At 39.7% G+C, this 26,061-nt stretch overlaps 1 protein-coding gene across 1 annotated transcript in view; it reads right to left on the reverse strand.

The window, feature by feature from the left end:
* LOC133536657 (proprotein convertase subtilisin/kexin type 5-like) overlaps positions 1 to 26,061 on the reverse strand; it is a 150,718-nt gene that overhangs the window by 15,774 nt on the left and 108,883 nt on the right. The window contains exons 27-34 of the mRNA XM_061877277.1: positions 23,720 to 23,803; positions 23,381 to 23,579; positions 20,017 to 20,231; positions 19,713 to 19,955; positions 13,628 to 13,882; positions 10,405 to 10,582; positions 3,253 to 3,470; positions 429 to 529 (exon numbers count right to left, since the gene is read on the reverse strand). Coding sequence (XP_061733261.1) covers positions 429 to 529; positions 3,253 to 3,470; positions 10,405 to 10,582; positions 13,628 to 13,882; positions 19,713 to 19,955; positions 20,017 to 20,231; positions 23,381 to 23,579; positions 23,720 to 23,803 — 1,493 coding nt within the window. The remainder of the gene's footprint in view (positions 1 to 428; positions 530 to 3,252; positions 3,471 to 10,404; positions 10,583 to 13,627; positions 13,883 to 19,712; positions 19,956 to 20,016; positions 20,232 to 23,380; positions 23,580 to 23,719; positions 23,804 to 26,061) is intronic.

Genomic DNA, 26,061 nt, shown 5'->3' on the forward strand with positions numbered 1-26,061 from the left:
AAATAAGGCACTCTAAAGCTTTTTTTTAGGGATATTCCGGGACCGGTAAAATTTTGAAAAAAACTTCAAAAAATACAACAAGCCACTGGGAACTGATTTTTTATTGTTTTTAACCCTTTTGAAATTGTGATAATATTCCCCTTTAAGGTGTTTTACATGTGTTTAAAAAAAGCTACTTTCAACCAAATTAGGTCAATGATTAGTTTTTTTTTTGTGCACGTAAACATACCAAGTGTACGTTTGGTATAGAGTGGGTTGGGAGGCCCTTCGGGGGTCTATTAACAATAATTCTGATGAATAAGACCAAAATGAGGTCACACAAAGCATAGGAGCAAGTATTACACTTACTGATTACTTAAGGCATGGCGTCAACTAGAGTGGAGGGACTACAGAATTTGAGGAAAGCCGTTGGTTATAGCTGATAGTACCTTCATTAGTGGGTACGTCCCTGTGCGGCACACTGACACACACGTCCCGCCTAAAAGGAGGTAACCTGGTCCACAGGAGTCACAGGAGTGCGCGCTCTTCCCTGCAGGGACACAAACATGTCAATGGGAAGTGAAGTGAATTATATTTATATAGCGCTTTTCTCTAGTGACTCAAAGCGCTTTACATAGTCAAACCCAATATCTAAGTTACATTTAAAGCAGTGTGGGTGGCACTGGGAGCAGGTGGGTAAAGTGTCTTGCCCAAGGACACAATGGCAGTGACAAGGATGGCGGAAGCGGGGATCGAACCTGGAATTCTCAAGTTGCTGGCACGGCCACTCTACCAACCGAGCTATACCGCCTGTAAAGTTAATCTGTAATCCTTTACCCTTAATGAGAACTTTTCAGACACATTGCACTTATTAGTGGCTCATCACTTAACTACTTAGTACACATAAATTATTATAATTTTCCAATGTAATTGTATTTAAAAAAAAAAATGTTTTAATTTTATTTAATATATGTTTGTTTTGAAATATCAGAAATAATATTTTTCCACGCTCAATTTGAAGATGCAGGAATGGTGTTAAAATGTATTTATTTTTATTCCATCCATCCATTTTCTGCCGCTTGTCTCTTTTGGGGTCGAGGATGGTGCTGGAGCCTATCTCAGCTGCATCTGGGCGTTTTCATCGCTAGCTTCCAGTCAGATGCCGGTTTTTATATTTTTACGTATATATTACTTATAGAATTTCTACATAAGACAGAATTTCTCGGCGCAGTCAGGGCGTTGAGGGGATCCGGTTTGGTGGCTGCAGGATTAGGTCTCTTTTTTTTGCAGATGATAAGGTCCTGATGACTTCATCTGGCCAGGATCTTCAGCTCTCACTGGATCAGTTCGCAGCCGAGTGGGATGAGAATCGACTGGGATGAGAATCAGAACCTCCAAGTCCGAGTCCATGGTTCTCGCCCGGAAACAGGTGGAATGCCATCTCCGGGTTGGGGAGGAGACCCTGCCCCAAGTGGAGGAGTTCAAATACCTTGGAGTCTTGTTCACGAGTGAGGGAAGAGTGGATCGTAAGGTCGACAGGCGGATCGGTGCTGCGTCTTCAGTAATGCGGACACTGTATTGATCTGTTGTGGTGAAGAAGGAGCTGAGCCGGAAGGCAAAGCTCTCAATTTACCATGAGCTTTGGGTCATGACCAAAAAGACAAGATCACGGGTACAAGCGGCCGAAATGAGCTTCCTCTGCTGGGTGGCAGGGCTCTCCCTTAGAGATAGGGTTAGAAGCTCTGTCATCCGGGAGGAGCTCAAAGTAAAACCACTGCACCTCCACATCGAGAGGAGCCAGATGAGGTGGTTCAGGCATCTGGTCAGGATGCCACCCGAATGCCTCCCTCGGGAGGTATTTAGGGCACGTCCGATTGGTAGGAGGCCACGGGGAAGACCCAGGACACATTGGGAAGACTGTGTCTCCTGGCTAGCCTGGCAACACCTCAGGATTGCCTGGGAGGAGCTGGAACAAGTGGCTGGGGAGAGGGAAGTTTGAGCTGCTTAGTCTGCTGCCCCCGCTACCCGACCTTGGATAAGCGGTAGAAGATGGTTGGATGGAAAGTACTTTTGTATACTTCTTGTTTGTTTGGATTTAAGTAGTCTATTGCTACTGTATGACGTATTTTACATATACAAATATACATTCATATACATATGTGTGTGTACCCCGCCTTCCGCCCGATTGTAGCTGAGATAGGCGCCATGGATGGATATATATATATATATACCGTATCTCCTTGAATTGCCACAGGGCATATAGTATGCGCCTGCCTTTGAATTACTGCCGGGTCAAACTCGCTACCCAAAATAATTAGCGCATGCTTAGTATTACCGCCTGGTCAAACTCGTGACGTCACGAGTGACACTTCCCCTGTCATCATTTTCAAAATGGAGGAGGCTTATTTCAATACCGGTAATTTGAAATCGCATAAATGTAAGAAAATTAAAAGCTATTCAGTACGATTTAAGGTCCAAGCTTACATCACACTCAAATTTTTACTGCATACCTTTGGTAAGTGCCGGAGTGATAAGAGGTTTTAAAATAATTAGCGCATGCTTACTTTCACCGCATGCCTTTGGTAAGCGCAGGAGTGAGAAGAGGTTTTAAATTAATTAGCGCTCCGGCGGCAATTCAAGGAAATACGGTATATATATATACTGTATATATATATATAAAAATGTGTGTGTGTACATGTGTTATATGTATAAATATGTACTGTATATGTGTATTTATATGTACAAAACATATATATGTATATATATATATGTGTATATATATGTGTATATATATATGTATATATATATATATATTTTTTTTTTAATATACTTATATATTTGTATAGAAATATTTATATTCACATGTGGGATTTTTGTCACAAAAAAGCTATTTTTGAGAAAATATTTACATTTTTCAGCATTATGTCATAAGAGTCCAAAAAGTAGCAGTCTACATTATGGGTATTTATTTTATTATTGTTTTTTTAATTAAGTTGGAAACACTTGACAAGTGAAATAACAGTGTCTAGTAGTACTGCCACTATCATTAAAATGCTATATATGAATGTAAAACGTTTTTAACAGATTATATGCTTTAATAATTATTTAAAGTCATTTGTAACAGTTAGTTTCTAAATGTATTATTAACATAAATAATGAGAGATGTTTTTGTGTGTGCTAGGTAATGCATGTTGCTAGCATTTCTATATTTGTTACACATGTTTAATTTTTAAACTACTAACTACTTAGAGCACGGTGTTAAATTCCCTGCACCTGAGCACGATGCACAGCTGGCATGACAACGCTCGCAGGATAAGTTCTCGACATGGATGTAGAACCCCTCAGGACACACGGCAAGGCAGCGGCCTTCTCCTTGCAAGTAGACCAGACCCGGGGCACAGCTAAGGCAGCCGCCGGCTCCTCCCCCTGAACATTCCACGCAACTTGGGTGGCAAGGCTCGCATGTCCTGGAGGCCGCGTTGCCATAGTGACTGCCAGGAAGAAAGTGTCGAGCACAGGTGTTAATAAAGACAGGGAATTAATATGCGTCTTTTCTTACTAGATGTATTCAACTTTCCGTTTTGATGGAAGAAAATATCTAACAATTATTGCAACAAATATTACATTGTTATACACTCCGAACATTTTTTTTTTTGTTAAAATCTAAATAAGTACTTAAATATTGGCTTCACTCATGAATATTTCAAATGTTGAAAAAAGAATGGTACTCTTTTTAATTTCCATTTATATACAATACAAATAAAAATAGAAAATACTGTAACATTTACAAAAATAATTTCACTGATAAGTAAAAAATACATAAAAAAAAAAAAAAAAGGGAAGCCATAGGCATACTTGCCATCCTTGAGACCTCCGATTTCGGGAGGTGGAGGGTGTGGGGTGGGGTGGGTGTGGTCGGGTTGGGGCGGAGGCGTGTTTAAGAGGGGAGGAATATATTTACATCTACAATTTACCAACTCGAGTATTTCATATACATATACATAGATATCGATATATGTATATATATGTATGTATATATATATATATATATATATATATATATATATATATATATATATGAAATACTTGACTTTCAGTGAATTCTAGCTATATATACTTATTTTATTATATATATAAATAAAATAATAGTTGAATTTCAGACGGCACCTATCAAATACACAGTAATAAAAACAGTTCTACTAACTGTACTGTGCTTGCTAGTTACTAAAAAACAACAACACTTACCTTTTACTATTAGAGTAACCTTTGTTCTGCCATTTATTTCTTCATTTTGCTCGTCGACGGTGTAATATATTGGGTTGGAGTCAATAACCAGGCGAGGTGATGAAGTTACGTCTCTTTACTGTGGGCTTCAGAACAGACTCCCTCAATTGCCGTCAGGTGCGCAACACCACGTAAATCGTTGTCCAATCAAAAAGCAACCCCATAACGCTATAGCCAACATTCACCAGGAGATGGCAACAGACAACATAGAATCACTCTATTACAGACGGCGTCGCCATGGCTGTAACTTCCTCGTTCTTCTGCTTCGTCTCCTTGTGTGTGCAGTTTTTTATTCAAATCCGTAGATGTTGTAACGTAATTGGGCAGGCAATCTGTTTATGTAGTGGGAAAGCGGACGTGAAAACAGGCTGTCCCCACTCAGGTCCGCTAGGAGCTGGAAGGGGCGTGGCCTCCAGCTCCATCTGAATTTCGGGAGATTTTCAGGAGAACATTTCTTCCGGAAATTTCCTGAATTTCGGGAGTCTCCCGTAAAATCCGGAAGGATTTGCAAGTATGGCCATAGGACACAACTTGTGTAGTGGTTAAACTACAAACTGAAAGAAATATTTAACAGATAAATCAATTCTAAATTAATTCTGTAAAATGTGAAATGGAATATTCAATTTTGAAACAGTCTATTTAGTAATTATACTGAAGTGGTTTACTAGTTATTGTTTAATGACCAATGAGAGATTTACACCAAGCACATATGACCTTTTTAACCCTCCAAGGCCATTTGGATTTATTTTTATTAAACATTGATTTCATGATCATGCAACCAACTGAATACTAAAAATAAAACCTATAAAATACATTCTGAATCAATAAAATGTCCTCTATCAAGAGATAGTGGTGTTGCAATCTATGTAAGTCATCCCACCCCCCCCACATTTTAACATAAATTATTATTTTAATTTGAATTATTTTTTAATGATATTCCAGCCTACTGAGAAATGAAAATAAAACATATGTAATATAATAGATAGATAGATTGTACTTTATTGATTTCTTCAGTAGAGTTCCTTGAGAAATATCACCCATCAAGGGGTCATGACATTGCAATGTCCAGCTGTATAATCACTCACCATACAGCAATAGACAATATCTGTCTATTACCTTCACCTACACCTGCCATGTTATCTACCTCTCTTTGTTTATTATGTCTATTTTCTGCTGGATCTACTCTCTATTATATGCTGCCCTCTTTTTTTTCTTTTCTCTTTACTTTGCTGTAGCTGTTACATATACTGTAATATTGTACATGGTAACTGGGATTTGATATAATATAATATAATATATCATATAATGTAATATAATATAATATAATATATCAGTATATATTACATACCGTATATACAATATGTATATATTACATATATGTTATATTTTATATTGCTACTTAATACCTGCATTATACTTTCCATCCTTTGAAACTGAGCTATTGTGTGGAACAATCTCATTTGTGGATCAATAAAGTTTGTCTCAGTCTAAGACTAAGTCTAATGTCAGCATATTTTTTTTGTCCAAATTTAACCAAATAATTAATATTTTAATTGCATTTTTTGAATTATTCCATGATGTTGCTGAAAAGTGAAAATAAAACGTATGGAATATAATATCAATCATCTATTATTAAGTCAGTACATTTTATTTCTAAAGCACTTTTCACAGCTAAAACCACAAGGCGCCATAGAAAGCATATGTTAATTAAAACAATGATTCAATCAAAACAACAGGGGGAGAATAGTTAAAAAGTGGATTTAAAATGATAGTTAAAATGTTCATAGCGCTAAAGCAGGGGTCACCAACGTGGTGCCCGCGGGCACCAGGTAGCCCGTAAGGACCAGATGAGTAGCCCGCTGGCCTGTTCTAAAAATAGCTCAAATAGCAGCACTTACCAGTGAGCTGCCTCTATTTTTTAGATTTTATTTATTTACTAGCAAGCTGCTCTCGCTTTGCTCGACATTTTTAATTCTAAGAGAGACAAAACTCAATTAAAATTAGAAAATCCAAGAAAATATTTTAAAGACTTTGTTTTCACTTGTTTAAATAAATTCATTAATTTTTTTACTTTGCTTCTTATAACTTTCAGGAAGACAAATTTAGAGAAAAAATACAACCTTAAAAATGATTTTAGGATTTTTAAACACATATACCTTTTTACCTTTTAAATTCCCTCCTCTTCTTTCCTGACAATTTAATATTTAAAGCCCACCAGGCTGCACTAAACTTGTGGTGCCTTGTGGACACAGAAAAGTACAGTGGTGTATGTGCAGCAGCTATGAAGGTTTCAAGCCTGTTTGGTTCAACTCATCTTTGTGAATCAGCCTTTTCTGACATGAACTTCATCAAGAACAAACACAGAACACGCCTCACTGATGCACATCTGCAAGACTCACTCAGAGTTGCGGTCTCAAGTTACACACCAGAGTACAACACACTAGTTAACAGAAATGCTGGGCTTCCCACTAACTGACAAAGAAACAGATAACAGATTTGGTTTCCAGTGCAAAGTGTGACATGATTTATTCAAAAATTTGATAGTTGACTTTTGTATTTTACATGAGTTATTATTTGTACAAACATGGTGCAAAGTAATTCATGATTTGTTAAAAAATGTTAGTGGCTTACTAGTTAAAATGGGATATTGTGATTTCACAAGACTGTCTTAGAAGTTATCATTTGAAAATGTTCAATTTGAAAAATGTGCACTTAGAGAAGATATAAAAATAAAGTGTTGGATATTGATATTTATCGGTTTCTATTTATATTTATTGTGAGAAAGTATTAAGATGATCAGTGTTTCCACAAAGATAAATATCATTAATTATTTATAATAACATAGAGTTAAAGGTAAATTGAGCAAATTGGCTATTTCTGGCAATTTATTTAAGTGTGTATCAAACTGGTAGCCCTTCGCATTAATCAGAACCCAAGAAGTAGCTCTTAGTTTCAAAAAAGTTGGTGACCCCTGTACTGAAGGTTTACTAAAAATAAAAGTCTTCATATGCTTTTAGAAGTCTCAACACAGTCAAGTTTACCATGAATTGATTAACGTGGACCCCAACTTAAACAAGTTGAAAAACTTATTCGGGTGTTACCATTTAGTGGTCAATTGTACGGAATATGCACTGAACTGTGCAACCTACTAATAAAAGTATCAATCAAAGTTCACCGAGGGACCCGTGCAAGCCTGAAGACCAGAGGCTGCACCCTAGAGTGTGGGGCCACTGTTATTATTTGTCACACCAGGTTAGATTTGTGTTGAGCATTATTCTACCTGCTCGGTGGCCTTGTGGTTGGAGTGTCCGCCCTGAGACTGAGTCATACATGGAGAGAATGCCAAGAGTGTGCAAAGCAGTAATCACAGCAAAGGGTGGCTATTTTGAAGAAACTACAACTTAAAACATTTTTTCAGTTATTTCCCCTTTTTTTGTTAAGTACATACTGTAACTCCACATAGTTTTGATGCCTTCAGTGACAATCTACAATGTAAATAGTCATGAAAATAAAGAAAACCCATTTAATGAGAAAGTGTGTCCAAACTTTTGGCCTGTACTTTATATATATATATATATATATATATATATATATATATATATATATATATATATATATATATATATATATATATATATATATAATATATTTATTTGTTTTTACATTTCAACCAATCAATTACTATTTAATCGAATGTATTTAATTATTTTATGATAAAAGAGCCTGCTGAAAAGTGTCAATAAAATATGTTCCTTCGTGAAGAGGTAGTGGCACCAATTGTTTACTGTTTTAAGTGCTATTATCTAACTGTAGAGGAAGACAATAACGTCATAATCATTCTCCCCAAATGTTTTTTTTTTTTCATTGAAGTTGCCATAGCCTTCATAGGATCAAACTACGGATTTGCCACCCGCATATTTAATCGGGTGTCAATTTAACGGCACATTAATTTAACTTTCTCAATCAGCGTGCGGCAATTTAAAATCCACATCAATTAGCATTTTACTGGCACACAAAGGTCTCTTTGCAGTGAGGCGCTAATGACCGTTCAGCCCATGTTGAAAAAAAAACATGCAGGATGTGTGTCTATCGTCATGATTTTTTAAATATTCTTTCAAAAGAGCTTAAATATTTGCTGGCATGTGGCTAAATAGGCCGCACTAGCCTAGCAAACACACCAGAGTTCGTTGCAAAAATAGAGTATGTGATACTCTCATGACCATGTGATACATATAACATAATGATTTGGAGTATGTACAGTAGGGAAGGGATTTATATGAAACCAATTCTGGGTGGATGTACTGGTGACAGGAAGGGAGGTGGGGGGGTGGTTAATCTGTTTTACCATGAAGTCTGCTGAACATAATGGAAAGCGCCACTCTTCATAGCAGGGGTGTCAAACTCAAATACAGAGTGGGCCAAAATTTAAAACCGAACGAAGCCGCGGGCCGAGGTTGAACAAATTAATCTTTTAATAGGGACCCAAAGAAGTTTTGCATTGAATATTGACCAAGCAAGGCTTATATAACTTTATAGTGATATGTAAAATCCAGTTTTAAATAATAATAATTAAAAAATATCAATGGCATATCAAATAAAATACAAATACAGATTGAATGCCTCTTTTCGGCGGCGGGTTTGAGTTGGGGTGAGGTTTGGTGGTAGCGGGGGTGTATATTGTAGCGTCCCTGAAGAGTTAGTGATGCAAGGGGTTCTGGGTATTTGTTCGGTTGTGTTTATGTTGTGTTTATGTTGTGTTACGGTGCAGATGTTCTCCCGAAATGTGTTTGTCATTCTTGTTTGCTGTGGGTTCACAGTGTGGCGTATATTTGTAACAGTGTTAAAGTTGTTTATACGGCCACCCTCAGTGTGACCTGTATGGCTGTTGATCAAGTATGCCTTGCATACACTTGTGTGTGTGTATGAGCTGCATATATTATGTGAGTGGGCCGGCACGCTGTTTGTATGGAGGAAAAGCAGACGTGGCGACATGTAGAGAACACAAAAGGCAGTGCTTTTATGGCCCGCCCCCAATATTATTTTCCGGGTGGAAGTCAGAAGAAATTAGGGAGGGGCACTGAACTTCGGGAGTCTCCCGGGAAAATCAGGAGGGTTGACAAGTATGAGTATTAGCGGTGAATGCGGTGTTACAGTGGCGGGCCAACTCTAATGTTAATTTGATATTGCCTCAAGGGCCAAATGAAATTACACGGCCCGCGGGCCAGAATTTGACACCCATGCTTCATAGCAACTGATGGTGTGGTCAAATTGGGAATTGCCATTGAACACAATTAATAATATTCAACACTCTACTGCCATCTAGTGGCTAAAGTGGATAGTCTAACCCAGTGGTTCTCAACCTTTTTTTAGTGAACATTTTTTTTAATTCATGTACCCAATAATGAGAGCAAAGCATTTTTGGTTGAAAAAAAGAGAAAAAGAAGTAAAATACAGCACTATGTCATCAGTTTCTGATTTATTAAATTGTATAACAGTGCAAAATATTGCTAATTTGTAGTGGTCTTTCTTGAACTATTTGGAAAAAAATGATATAAAAATAAAAAATGTGTTGAAAAATAAACAAGTGATTCAATTATAAATAAAGATTTCTACACATAGAAGTAATCATCAACTTCAAGTGCCCTCTTTGGGGATTTTAATAGAGATCCATCTGGATTCATGAACTTCATTCTAAACGTTTCCTCATAAAAAAAGAAATCTCAAACATCAATATTTATGTAACATGTCCACAAAAAATCTAGCTGTCAACACTGAACATCGGATTGTTGTATTTCTTTTCACAGTTTATGAACTTACATTCATATTTTTTAATTATTATTCAATAAATATATTTATACATTATTTTTGAATTGTTGCTATTTTTAGAATATTTTTAAAAAATCTCACGTACCCCTTGGCATACCTTCAAGTACCCACAGGGGTACTGGTACCCCCATTTGAGAACCACTGATCCAACCCCCTAATTTGACACGTTTCATGTGTCAGGTAAACCATAACGAACGGGGCCACAGCTGTCCCCTTCCTACTGTACAATAATGAATAGCGTATAGAAATACGGGCTATACTTTAGCAACAACAATATTGAGTTTGAGCTTAAAAAGGTGGGTGTGAGGGGCTTACTTGTGGCGACACGTCTCCATGCATTCTTTGCCGTCTCGAAACAGGCGGTCCCTGCAGGTCAGACACTCGTGACGGTGTTTTCCCACGCAGGACTGACATGTCGGGTGGCACGCATCACATTTCTGACGCAACTCGTCGGCGTAGTGATCCGGCGGGCATTGATCCACGCAGGTGCCATCTGTACCCACAAACCAAGCACAGTGTGTTGATGTACACATGGAAATAGTTTGCACTTTCCAACTGTATGAATATGTTTGTCTTTTTTTTTTTTGGCATGGTTTGTTGCATTTACATAAAATTAATAGAGATGTCCGATAATGGCTTTTTTGCCGATATTGTCCAACTCTTAATTACCGATTCCGATATCAACCGATACCGATATATACAGTGGTGGAATGAACACATTATTATGCCTAATTTTGTTGTGATGCCCGGCTGGATGCATTAAACAATGTAACAAGGTTTTCCAAAATAAATCAACTTAAGTTATGGAAAAAAAATGCCAACATGGCACTGCTATATTTATTATTGAGGTCACGGAGTGCATTATTTTTTTTAACATGCCTCAAAACAGCAGCTTGGAATTTGGGACATGCTCTCCCTGAGAGAGCATGAGGAGGTTGAGGTGGGCGGGGTTTTTTACAGGGTAGCAAGTGGTGTAAATTGTAGCCTCCCGGAAGAGTTAGTGCTGCAAGGAGTTCTGGGTATTTGTTCTGTTGTGTTTATGTTGTGTTACGGTGCGGATGTTCTCCCGAAATGTGTTTGTCATTCTTGTTTGGTGTGGGTTTACAGTGTGGCACATATTTGTAACAGTGTTAAAGATGTTTATACAGCCACCCTCAGTGTGACCTGTATGGCTGTTGACCGAGTATGCATTGCACTCACTTGTGTGTGTGAATAGCCGTGGATATTCGTATAAAGCGCTTTGAGTACCTTGAAGGTAGAAAAGCGCTATACAAGTACAACCCATTTATTATTTATTATATTATGTGATTGGGCCGGCATGCAAAGGCGGTGCCTTTAAGGTTTATTGGCGCTCCGTACTTCTCACAGCTGCGTTTTGCAAAAGTCATAAATTTTACTTTTTGAAACCCATACCGATAATTTCAAATATTACATTTGAAAGCATTTATCGGCCGATTATATCGGCAGTCCGAAATTATCGGACATCTCTAAAAATTACTACTAAAAAGCACCAAATCAAAATTGTTGTGTTTGTTGTCTTCTCCCTGCCTTCTCTATTGGTTTGTTAGTTTCTCTCCCCAGTCTTTTTGTCCCCAACGAAGCACACCTGCTGCTAATCACTTCCTGGTAGCATTTAAGCGCGTCCCCGCCAGCTGGTCCCTGCCGGTTATTGTTCCTGAACTCCGCTCTGACATGTGCTTCCATGATTCTGCTTCCCTGGTATGTGGCCTTTGCATATTCCTATAATTCTGACCTCGTTGTGTTTTTTTTTCCTAGCCACCTTGATTTGAGAGGACTAGTTTTTCCACACTGCGTGCGTCCTGGCCTTTGCTCTGCCAACCTCTGAAAGAGACTACTTTTGTTATATTTCGCACTTTTGCCCCATCACCTTTAGTTACCATTTTTAACTTATTAAATATTTTAATTTTTTATCCCAAACCTTGCCTCCATTTTCTGCATTGAGCTTAACAGAAAATAAGTCTTCTTTTATGTTTACGTACGTTTGATGGCACAATGGACCCTTGGACGCAAATTACAATATAACGGTACACACGGTAAATAGAAAACCACAAAATACGTAAACATTTTATCGCCGTTTATTGATAAACTGTGTGCCATTTTCTTGCTAGCTAAAACTTTAGCTTGACAAAGAGCTTTAATCGGACTGTTTAGGAGGACAAACATAATTATTGAGTGTAACATTTTTTACTTTGCCTTTACCAATGTATTTATTATTTGTTGGGTGAATAAAAACAAACAAATGGCCCCTGGGTTGAACGTTGTAAACCAAGGTAGCTCACAGCTAACGGCTACCATGATGATTTAGCAATGTCGTATAAGTACACTTTGTGTGCTATTGTTAGTTTTGTCATGATATACTCTCTGGAGTGACACTAACTGCCCACTTTTATGTTCTCAAGTTTTCATCAATTGATCGTTATTAGCATTAAAACGATAACGAAAAAGGTGTTCAAATGTCCTTCTCTCAGAACCATCTTTAAAATGATGTGGTGGCCAGTACGAAAGAAAAAAAACAAGTTGTGGACTACAAATTTCCTCTTTGTTGTATTTTGGACCCGAGTTGAGTTTATACCAAAATGGATACATGAATGATACAGCAGAGGATTGTGGTCAGATGAAACCAAAATAGAACTTTTTGGTATAAACTCAACTCGTTGTGTTTGGAGGAAGAAGAATACTGAGTTGCATCCCAAGAACACCACACCTACTGTGAAGCATGGGGGTGGAAACATCATGCGTTGGGGCTGTTTTTCTGCTAAGGGGACAGGACGATTGATCCGTGTTAAGGAAAGAATTAATGATGCCATTTATCGTGAGATTTTGAGCCAAAACCTCCTTCCATCAGTGAGAGCTTTGAATGGTTGACCAAATACTTATTTTACACCATAATTTACAAATAAATTCTTTAAAATTCCTACAATGTGAATTCCTCGATTTTTTTTTTTTTCAAATTCTGTCTCTCACAGTTGAAGTGTACCTATGATGAAAATTACAGACCTCTGTCATCATTTTAAGTGGGAGAACTTGCACAATCTGTGGCTGACTAATATATATATATATATATATATATATATATATATATATATATTTTTTTAGCCACCACAATAAATATTTTAAGTATTGCAGGGTTTTACTATTAAAAATGCCCTCTTAAGTCGACGTCGACACAAACTTTGTGACCCGAGGAGGCTTTTTCTATGACACGCTGGTCTGTTTATTACGTGTATAAAAAAATTAAAAAAACAAAGTATTGTTATTTAACAGCATTAAAACATACACACAGTGACTTCCTGTTCAGTGCAAAATTAAGCTTCAGAATAAAAGCCCGGCCCCGATTCCTGGATTATACCGCGGCAATTACGAAATACACACAGATATTTATAATTTTTTTCAGATTGTTAGCCACTGCAAGAAAGATTTGTAATATATTGCGGTCAGGACTGCCTTTTTCCCTGTTGAAAAGTCATACATACATGAAGTTTTACTCTCCTACATGAATTTGAAAGATGAGACTCACTGAGGAGGAGATGTCTCAGCTTGCAGCTCAAGCAGTGGCTCTTCTCAGGACCCGAGCAGCGCTGGCAGTATTTGTGACAAGGGAGGCATCCTCCCTGCGTGTCGGGATACTGATGCGGCGAACACTCGTCGGCCAGCAGCACGCAGCGGCCTCTGCCCTCTTCCTCCTCTTCCTCCTCCAGCCGGTGGTCCCCTCTGCAGCCGGAGCAGGAGGCAGCCAAGGGGCCCACGCAGGTAAGGCAGGAGGCGTCACAGTCTAAAAATGAATGACATTGTAGTGTGTGTACAGTATGTACAGTATCTCCTACTGAAGTAGTAGTGTCTGCATGTTGCAGTGTTTTTTAAACGTTCTGCCGCTGACAACTGCTGCGAGACAAAAGATGCTGGCGTCGCCTGCAACGATTTCTGCGGAGAACCACAATCCCCGCCCTCGCCGTGTTTCTTCTCCTGTTTTGGGAACAACAAAACCAGAAGAGTATCTTTCTCCAGGCGACTCTGTGCCGTTTCCAGCGTTTGACAGCTGCCTGTCTGAGGAGCGTTGCTATTTTAGTCTGAGCCCCCAAAAGAAAAAAGAAAAAAAAAATATTCAGCACGCTCGGAGAGAAAAGTTCTTAATGTAGAATAAAAAATTAGACACAAGTAAATTGGGTTTCGACTTTGAGTGTTTTTTTTTTCTTTCATAACTTTTTCAGCTCGAGACCTGAATTAGAAATGGAGTTTCTCCTCAGGACCAAGACTTACTAAAATACATGATTTATTATCTGATATCTGCCGAGGGTTTTGCATATCCTCGTGAGAACCAGCCTCCTCAGCAGTGCTAGAACTTATCAAACCAGAGGTGTCCAAACGCTTGCTGAAAATGAAAAACTGTGGAGGGCCACTGTGGAGGGTGGTGTGGCCAACGCTGCCTGCAGTAGCGGAGGTCAGCGCCTCTGTCCATGGTTCTGAGGACAGAGCACCATCAGAAAGGGGAGACACAACTGAAAAGGTGATTGGATCTCCCCGGTGGTACGAGTTATCTAATCACCTGTTGTCTTTAACAGTAGCAACCGGGAACAGTAGAGAAGAATGATCTTGTCAAAAACATTACAACTTTTTCAACTTTGCACGCTTGTCTGTAGTGACGTGTATATTAGTGGGACCGCTAGGCAGCGACTGCTACAGCCACTTTGATACATTTTATACAGGGGGGATTCATACGACCCCATTCATCGCGATTTACCTGACACATAAAACGTGAAGAAATTGGTGCACTATTCACTTTGGCCGCCAGACGGCAGTAGATTCCAACTTTGACCACAGCGTCAGTTCCTGTGTAGGGTGGCGCTTTCCATCATTTTCAAGAGACTGCATTGCAAAATGATTACACCCCCCTCACAAGGTATCCGCCATCGTACAGAGTCATATGAATCCTGTACACTGTATACAAAAACAATTTGAATATGTAAAGCTATTTAAAAAAAAAATATCCTAGCTTTTGTGTTTTAGGTAACAAAGCGAATTGTTGTTTGTGTTAAATATACAGTACAAGCCAAAAGTTTGGACACACCTTCTCATTTCAATGCGTTTTTTTTAATTTTCATGACTATTTACATTGTAGATTGTGTTACGGCTCAAACTCCTGTCACCATCGATCCATCCATTTTCTACTGCTTGTCCCGTTCGGGGTGGCAGGGGGTGCTGGATCCTATCTCAGCTGCATTCGGGCAGAAGGCGGAGTACACCCTGGACAAGTCGCCACCTCATCGCAGGGCCAACACAGATAGACAGACAACATTCACACTCACATTCACACACTAGGGCCAATTTAGTGTTGCCAATCAACCTATCCCTAGGTGCATGTCTTTGGAGGGAACCCACGCAGTCAAGGGGAGTTCATGCAAACTCCACAAAGAAAGATCCCGAGTCCGGGATTGAACCCAGGACTACTCAGGACCTTCGTATTTTGAAGCACATGTACTAACCCCTTTTCCACCGTGCTGCCCCTCTGCCACCACCACTCATCAATTTGTGCGATTCAGTGAGAGCCCCGCGGGCCACACCCATGGGCGTTTCGTCTCCGCTGCGGCTGCAGGAAATCTGCATTCAGCGCAACTGCCTGGGATTAACGAGCTGCCTCCATAAACCCGCACAACCTGCCATGCCTTGGCGTGATATAATCTTCTCTCGGCATACATCTCTCAGACTCGTTATTTAGGGCCACATGGCAGTTATGGCTGCTCTCAGAGGGCTTTTAACATTAAATATGTTATTCTAAAAAGCCACATGATATTATTACAGCATTTTGCATTAATGCCCGATTGTAGCTGAGATAGGCACCAGCGCCCCCCGCGACCCCAAAAGGGAATAAGCGGTAGAAAATGTATATATATATATATATATATATATATATATATATATATATATTTGTACGTCCGCTAAAAAAAATCTGTAAAATTTACAGTAAAAAAAAAAATCTGACAGCTCGGTTGTCAAAATTTTACAATAAAATATATTTTCTATTTTTTACAGCACATGAATGGAAAATGGAAAAACAGTACCACAGTTTTTACTGTAAAATTTTATGTTATTTTTGTATTACTATAAATCAATCAATCAATCAATGTTTATTTATATAGCCCTAAATCACAAGTGTCTCAAAGGGCTGCACGAACCGCAACGACATCCTTGGTAGGGCCCACATAAGGGCAAGGAAAAACTCACCCCAGTGTGACATCGACCATGATGACTATGAGAACCTTTGGAGAGGACCACATATGTAGGCAACACCCCACCCCCCACTAGGGGACTGAAAGCAATGGATGTCGAGTGGATCTAACATGATATTGTGAAAGTCCAATCCATAGTGGATCCAACGTAACCGTGAGAATAAGGTCCAAAGTGGATCCAATATAGTAGCGAAAGTCCCATCCAAAGTGGAGCCAGCAGGAAACCATCCCCAGCGGGATTGAAAATTGATACTGCAGTTTTGTTTTTATTTACGGTAACATTTTGGCCACTGAGCTACCTTGAATGTTTGGAAGGTAATATTAAATCAAGTTTAAAATATATGAAATTGCTTGCAGTACATGTATTTTTTTCTGTCCAAATGAAAAGTTGAATATATTTAGTAAGAAAAGACGCAAGTGACTTGTAGGCTTTCACAGGCCATATAAAATTATGTGGCACGCCAGATCTGGCCCCAGAGTATGGATTTTGGCACCTGTGACTTCCAGGGTAAAGACTTTATAGGACTCAACGAAAGAAGAGACTGGCACGCTCATCAAGGACGTCACTGCTGGACTCTGGAAAGAGGTCCCGCAGCCTCCGTAGCAGAACCTCCAGGTTCAGTAACAGCTTCTTCCCTCAGGCCATAAGACTCTTGAACGCAACATAGTAATCCCCTCAATTCCCCCCAAAAACGGATTAACTGGACTATAAACACAATATAACATAAATCCGTGAACATTCACCTTATTGCTCTTTTATCCTGCACTACAACGAGTTAATGCAACTAATTGTCGTTCTTATCTGTACTGTAAAGTTCAAATTTGAATGACAATAAAGGAAATCTAAGTCTAAGTCTAACTGGCAAAGACTTCTTCCGGACTACGGAAACTGAAACGAATGCATACCGTATTTTCCGGACAAGAAACCGCAGTTTTTTTCATAGTTTGGCCGGGGGTGCGACATATACTTCGGAGCGACTTATGTGTGAAATTATTAACACATTACCGTAAAATATCAAATAATATTATTTATCTCATTCACGTAAGAGACTAGCCGGATATCAGCAAATGTCACACACACGTCAACCAATGAAAATTCAGCAGAGACGGGTCATGGCAGAAGTGCATTGTGGGAAAAAAAGATGCTACCTGTGTCATGATCTGTGGTCTGGGTTATGTTTTTATTTTCAATCTAAGACTCCTTCGGTTCCTGTTTTTTGTGCACCCTTGTTTGTTTTAGTTTCCATGTTGACTTATTATTTCCACCTGCTTCTGATTAGTGTTCTCCCGCTCACCTGCTGCCTGAGCACTAATCAGAGGCATTATTTAAACATGCCTTGCCCTCCAGTGAGGCTGGAGTACTGTTTGCTGTGTGTTATGGACTGCCTTTTTTTGGAAGCTGAGAGCTATTCCCTGGATCCCGACTACTGTCCTTGTTTGCTGGTTTCAGGTTTGTGTTTTCCTTGCCTTATTTTTTTTTTTAACATTAAAACCATGTTTTCATTTTCCAAGCCTGTCATCTCTTCTTCTTGAGGTTCTTCACCACCACTTCGTGACAACCTGCTACTACTTCCACCATTTCAACATTGGTGCTAACTTAAAAAAAGTGAAAAGGACTGAACAAAAATGGCACCGAAAAGGAAGTCATATACTGCAGGCTACAAGCTGGAAGTTGTGAATTATGCAACTGACGATGACTCTGACGTAAGCGACGTACCGATGGAAGAGGAAGCGGCGCAATGTCTACCTTTGGAGTTGGCAGAGTTGTTTAGAATCGACATCGAAGAAGAAGATTTTATGGGATTTATCGATTAGGAGTGACAGATTGTTTGGTAAACGTATAGCATGTTCTATATGTTGTAGTTATTAGAAATACTCTTACCATAATATGTTACGTTAATATACCAGGCACCTTCTCAGTTGGTTATTTATGCCTCATACAACGTACACTTATTCAGCCTGTTGTTCACTATTCTTTATTTATTTTAAATTGCCTTTCAAATGTCTATTCTTGGTGTTGGGTTTTATCTAATAAATTTCCCCCCAAAATACGACTTATACTCCAGTGCGACGTATATATATTTTTTTCCTTCTTTGTTAAGCATTTTCGGCCGGTGCGATTTACACTCCGAAAAATGCAGTACTTGCAAATGAGATTCAGATTTTTAAAAAAATCAAGATAAAACAACCTGAAAGCACAGTTATCATTATCAGCTCACTATTAAATAATCAATTTAAAATTTTTGAGAGTTCATTATCAAACAAATAAACATTTATTAACACATGAACACACACAAAAGTACAAAATATCAGCACCGTTGAGTACCGGTCTCGATTCTCTGGTAATGGTTCAAACGGGAAAGGGACCAGTCCCTATGTGCGAGTGAGTGACAGGAAGCAAAGCTCGGCCTTTCTTGGGGAAAAGCCACTTTGGCCTTCTGTTGGTTTGCATGTATAGATCTCAAATATAAGATTAAATATTTTCAAATTGGTTTCTAGGGGTCTTATACAGTGGGGCAAAAAGTATTTAGTCAGCCACCGATTGTGCAAGTTCTCCCACTTAAAATGATGACAGAGGTCTGTAATTTTCATCATAGGTACACTTCAACTGTGAGAGACAGAATGTGAAAAAAAATCCCAGAATTCACTTTGTAGGAATTTTAAAGAATTTATTTGTAAATTATGGTGGAAAATAAGTATTTGGTCAACCATTCAAAGCTCTCACTGATGGAAGGAGGTTTTGGCTCAAAATCTCACGATACATGGCCCCATTCATTCTTTACTTAACACGGATCAATCGTCCTGTCCCCTTAGCAGAAAAACAGCCCCAAAGCATGATGTTTCCACCCCCATGCTTCACAGTAGGTATGGTGTTCTTGGGATGCAACTCAGTATTCTTCTTCCTCCAAACACGACGAGTTGAGTTTATACCAAAATGTATACAAGGATGATACAGCAGAGGAATGGGAGAATGTCATGTGGTCAGATGAAACCAAAATAGAACTTTTTGTGTACGTATGATGAAAATTACAGAGCTCTGTCATCATTTTAAGTGGGAGAACTTGCACAATCGGTGGCTGACTAAATACTTTTTTGCCCCACTATATGTGGCTCAATACGTTAATCTGAATTATGTGTGTCTAACTCTGCAACGTACAGTGAGTGCCCTGTGAGCTCAACATGCTGCATAAGTGATGGCATTACAAAAACACAACAATTGTTACTGGAAAATCGGCAGCAACCCAGGAGGGTTGACTCAAAAAACACATTTGCAGAGAAAACATGTGCATACTTAGTGTAATAATAACACATTTCACAGTGGTAATAAGCGACCCGAGAAAATTGTACGCCCAGAATGATGGATTTCATGATCATTACCTTTACATTCTCCTGTCACGGCGTCCATGAAGGTATGAGAAGGACACACAGGCACACACGCTCCATTGTACAGTATCGCCCAGGGGTCGGCGCAAGCATCGCAGTCGTTATCGTTGGGACCATCACACAAATCACAGTCGCCATGACAGCGCAAACACTCCCGTCTCTCGTCATCGCCGAAGAAGCTGTCGGGGCACTCGGCCATGCACAGGCCTTCGTGGAGGAAATGATACTCCTCACAGGCTGCGAGGAGGACCATTTAGTGAGGGGAAGAAAATCGAAGAGAAACTGTTGGATATCATACCTGTGCACTCCCCGAGGGGGCTGCACTCGTCGCAGGCTGCAGGGCATTGATGGCACTCGTCGAGCCGGACTGTGTGACCCGGAGGACACTGGTCCACACACTGGTGATTTTGGAGCAGCAGAGGTTCCTCACAGCTCAGGCAGTAGGTGGCGTTCTTCTCGCAGGACGCACAACCTGCCGTACAACTTCGACACACCTGGCCAGCAGGATAACCCCTGAGGATATCAACACATAGGGCTGATCGATATAAATAATACGTAGATAATAAAGATCCTTCTTGAAAATGGCTTTGCAAAAATTTATCTGCCACTTAATCAACATTTTGTTTTCCTTCTCTGCGAACCCGGTCTGGCTACGGCACAACACTTCCCGCTTCCTGCTAAATTGCAACTTGTGAATGGATACTCACTTTGGAATGACAAGTGAGTATCCAATCACAGTCTCGTTAACATCAGGCTACTTGCATAGGCTGCTGTCAACAACTTCTTGACAGTTTGAAGTTCGCGGGTTCGGGGTGGGTGGGGTCGGAGTGGGCGGGCTGGTTACAGGGGGCAGGGCTAAGGGGGTAAGGGGGGAGGAGTATATTTATAGCTAGAATTCACTGAAATTCAAAAATGTATATATATATATATATATATATATATATATATATATATATATATATGTATATATATATATATATATATATATATATATATATATATATATGTATATATATATATATATATATATATATATAAAAAATACTTGAATTTCAGTGTTCATTTATTTACACATATACACACACGTTACACTCCTCTACTCATTGTTGTATTTGAAAGTGCAATGCTTTGCAGCGGGCTTCACGGTGGGAGAGGGGTTAGTGCGTCTGCCTCACAATACGAAGTTCCTGCAGTCCTGGGTTCAAATCCAGGCTCGGGATCTTTCTGTGTGGAGTTTGCTTGTCCTCCCCGTGAATGCGTGGGTTCCCTCCGGGTACTCCGGCTTCCTCCCACTTCCAAAGACATGGACCTGGGGATAGGTTGATTGACAAAACTAAATTGGCCCTAGTGCGTGAATGTGAGTGTGGGTGTTGTCTGTTTATCTGTGTTGGCCCTGCGATGAGGGTGCGACTTGTCCAGGGTGTACCCCGCCTTCCGCCCGATTGTAGCTGAGATAGGCCCCAGCGCCCCCCGCGATCCCAAAAGGGAATAAACGGTAGAAAATGGATGGATGGCTGCTTTGCAGCCAGTAGCACAGCCTTTGAAGGAGCATAGGTATGGGCAGCATCTGCGACATTTAATTTGCAGGAAAGGAGTGAGTTTATGGTTGAATTGTCCGTCCTTGTTCTATTCTCTGTCACTATCTTTCTAACCATGCTGAACAACCTCTGTGATGATGCATTGCTGTGTAGTATGGACAAAAGTGCCTTCATCAAATGCACCAGAGTCTGGAATCTTCCATCTCTCCCTAGCATACCCCTTCCCCTTCGATCTGTCCTGGATTAACTGAAATTCTTGTTTCCAATCATTTAGGAACTTGCAAGCGTACTTCTTCTTCTTACTCATCATCGCCATGTCTCTTCTTCGTTCTTCTGCTTCATCTCTGTTATGTTTTTGGACATTACTACTTGCCGTAGTTTTGAAGCAATGCATGATGGGATTCCGGATGTTGTGTGTCAGTGTATTAACGTGCCGGCTGGAGTAAAAACACGCTGAGAAATAGCTCCGTGCCTGCCAACTTTTGTGGGTTATAGATAAACCTATGGATAATGGAGACATATATAATAGTCTCCTTCTTGGTTTGTGTGCATTTGTGCACTCTCCAAAAGCCGTAGATGTCATAACGTGACTGGGCCGGCACGCTGTTTATATGGAGGAAAAGTGGATGTGACGACAGGCTGTCCTCACTCAGGTCCAGCTGGAAATCGGGAGAAATTCGGGAGAATGGCTGTCTCGGGAGATTTTCGGGAGAGGCACTGAAAATTTGGGTGGGTTGGCAAGTATGACAAAATATGACATGAAGAGAATATAAATACTTTTAGATATTCAGGGAAAGTAAATAAAAAATATTTTTATCTTTAATTATGATCATGATCTCTGGTTATGTTAGGCCAGCAGAGAAGACCTTGCTGGCCCTGACAGCACACCACCGGTTAGTGCAGTGGTTCTCAACCTTTTTTCAGTGATGTACCCACTGTGAACATTTTTTTAATTCAAGTACCCCCTAATCAGAGCAAAGCATTTTTGGTTGAAAAAAAGAGATAAAGAAGTAGAATACAGCACTATGTCATCAGTTTCAGATTCATTAAATTGTATAACAGTGCAAAATATTGCTCATTTGTAGTCGTCTTTCTTGAACTATCTGGAAAAAACATAAAAAAAATAAGTAAAAACTTGTTGAAAAATAAACAAGTGATTCAATTATAAATAAAGATTTCTTCACATCAAAGTAATCATCAACTTAAAGTGCCCTCTTTGGGGATTGTAATAGAGATCCATCTGGATTCATCAACTTAATTCTAAACATTTCTTCACAAAACAAGAAATCTTAAACATCAATATTTATGGAACATGTCCACAAAAAATCTAGCTGTCAACACTGAATATTGCATTGTTGCATTTCTTTTCACAGTTTATGAACTTACATTCATATTTTGTTAAAGTATTATTAAAAAAACACATTTATAAAGGATTTTTGAATTGTCGCTATTTTTAAAATATATTTTTTAAAATCTCACGTACCCCTTGGCATACCTTCAAGTAACCCTAGGGGTACGCGTACCCCCATTTGAGAACTTCTTTATTATGCATTTTCGGCCGGTGCGACTTATAATCCGAAAAAAAAAAAAAAAAAAAATATATATATATATATATATATATATATATATATATATACATATATATATATGCAGTGCATCACCACTATGTGTGACATCAAATGACTGCACTGCATCTCAATGAACTCAAAGTTTGATTTGCCCTCACATCGCGAGTCCACACTTAGTTGCTATTCCAATGCGCTTTTTTTCCTAGTCAGAGGTTGAATATTTGTTCCTTGGAGGAGGTAATAAAGCCCCATCAGGCAGCCACATAAGTCTTCTAGGCGGAGACACTATGGACGCTCAAGGATCTCGTCTGCAAGGACACGACACACTTGCAGTGTTGATTTAATTGCTCATAAATGTCAAGGAAGAAATGTCAGAACCATGGCCGGCGGATATGTCAGGGATTGTTTTGTAAAATCGGGACTTCCAGATGTGACTTTAAAACAAGTCCTCAAGGTTTGATTCCCAACGCGAACGATCGAAAAAAAAAGAGCCACCTGCATATGCATATTCAAATCAGGTCAACAGAGCGCGTATGACAAGTGATTGACCTCTGACCTGACACACTTCTGAAGGCACTGGCCGTCCTGCAGGAAGAACGGCGCCCTGGGATGGTTCAGGCAGCGGGTGCAACGCTCAGAGTCCAGGCAATGCAAACAGCCGGCGGGGCACGGCTCGCACTCGCCGCTCAGCCGGCCGCCGAAAAAAGCCCCGGGACATTTTGACACGCATGTTTGCTGAGATGTCAGGAAGCGCCCTGGAGGAGCAAGGAAAAGCAAACATCGGCAGACAGACGGAGGTAAATTAGATGTTTTTTTTGTTGAAAAAACAAAACAAAACAAAACAAAACACAAAAAATTGCCAGGTTTGCTCACACTAAATAAAAGTCACACGGACCTTTTGCACATTTTGCACACTGGTCCCTGTCTTCTCCGGAGCAGGACTCACAAGACGGGTGACAATCCTCACACTCGCCATCCTCTGCACAAACAAACACAGTTTTCTGTAAAGGAGTCAGGACATGGATATGTTAGGACACTAACAACTGTCTTTTTTGGAGAAATCTCCAAGGTGAAGACTTCTCAAACCTAATTTGCATGCCAGCCCAACCTGTACGATGGCACTTATTATTTCCCAATAGAGCATGGGTAGGGAACCTATGGCTCTAGACCAGGGGTCTCAGACAAGCGGGCCAACTGCGGCCCGCGAGACGTTATTTTGCGGCCCCCACCTTAATATGAAAGTCTAATGTTAGTGCGGCCTGCGAGTTTTATATGAATGGCGCTTGACAGCGTTGTGTTATTTGGCTCCAAAATGTCTCTTTCAACGTTCTGGGTTGCCTACCCCTGCATTAGTGGGAAAGCGGCAAATGAGTGGAAGCGACAGAGATGTTGCCATGGAGACAAGGGTTTTCTTACGTGCCCGGCTGCACTCACACTGCGACACCTGTCCGTCAGTAATAACAGTTTCCGATAACCTGGACCAATTCAAACCGTTATTTGTAGAGATGTCTATTAATATCCGACTGCCGATATTATCGGCCAATAAATGCTTTGGAATGTAATATCGGAAATTATCGGTATCAGTTTCAAAAATTAAAATTTATGACTTTTTAAAATGCCGCTGTACGGAGTGGTACACGGACGTAGGGAGAAGTACAGAGCGCCAAGAAACCTTAAAGGCTCTGCTTTTGCGTGCCGGCCCAGTCACATAATATCTACGGCTTTTCACACACACAAGTGAATGCATGCATACTTGGTCAACAGCCACACAGGTCACACTGAGGGTGGCCGTATACTGTTACAAATATGCGCCACACTGTGAACCCACAACAAACAAAAATGACAAACACAATTTGGGGGAACATCCTCACTGTAACACAACATAAACACGACAGAACAAATACCCAGAACCCCTTGCAGCACTAACTCTTCCGGGACGCTACAATATTTTATTTTCTTGCGGCCCAGCCTCACCCAGACTCTGCATCAAGTGGCCCCCAGGTGAACTGAGTTTGAGACCCCCGCTCTAGAGCCAGTAGTGGCTCTTTTGATGACTGCATCTGGCTCTCATATAAATCTTAGCAGAAATTACTTAACAGGATAAGTAATTAATAATTCCGCTGGTAATCGCAGTGTTAAAAATAACGTTCAAAATATAAAACATTCTCATGCATTTTAATCCATTTGTCCGTTTTATACCGCACCTGTTCAAGAAGTTGCATTAATGGTAAGATGTATTTTATTTATTATTGGTTAGCTTCAGAATAACAATGTTCGTAAAAAGAATGGGAGACTTATTATACTTTAAAAATGTTGGTCTTACTTAAAAATGCACACATTAATTTGTATTTAGTCTTAAAAAATATATTATATGGCTCTCACAAAAATACATTTGCAAAAGGTTCCTGACCCCTGCAATAGAGCGTGGGTCAGCAACCCGTGGCTCCAGACCCACATGCGGCTGTTTAGTGGCGCCCTGGTGGCTCCGTGGAGCATTTTTAAAAATTTATGAAAATGGAAAAAAAATAGGGTGAAAAGTAGGTTTTTTGAATATGGTTTCTGTAGGAGGACAAACACGACACAAACCTTCCTCGTTGTTAGAAAGCCCGCTTTTTAATACGTTTGTGTTTATGTTTCACTGATGAGAGTAGATAGATAGATGGATGGATGGATGGATGGATAGATAGATACATAGATAGATAGACAGATAGATGGATAGAAATAAAGATAGTACTTAATTGATTCCCACAGGAGAGTTCCCTCAGGAAAATCAAAATTCCATCAGCAGTGTGTTGCTGTATTGTATTGCTGTATTAAACACTGTACAGTATTTGTCGAGCGCTGTTTTGTCTTACTAATTTCATCGGCCCTTGAAATCACCGTTTTGTGGACTGTGACTCAACAGTTTGTTTGCAGGTACAACTTTCTCAGACGCTGCCGCAGAAAGACGGAATTTAAGCCACTCCTTCTTTGTCTCATTTAGTTCACCAAACCTTTTATACAGAGCATGAATGCACAAAGGTGAGCTTTGTAGATGTTATCGACTTGTTGGAGTGCTAATCAGGTATATTTGGTCAGTGCATGACTGCTAACTAGCTGTATGTACATATTGCATCATTATGCCTCATTTGTAGGTATATTTAATTTATTTTACTTATGTCCTCTGTGTATTTAGTTTATTTTTCCATGTTTCATGACACATTATCTGTATGTAATATCGGCTGTATTTCTGATAGT

Source organism: Nerophis ophidion, linkage group LG17 (assembly GCF_033978795.1).
Source record: "Nerophis ophidion isolate RoL-2023_Sa linkage group LG17, RoL_Noph_v1.0, whole genome shotgun sequence".
Taxonomy (NCBI): Eukaryota; Metazoa; Chordata; class Actinopteri; order Syngnathiformes; family Syngnathidae; genus Nerophis; species Nerophis ophidion.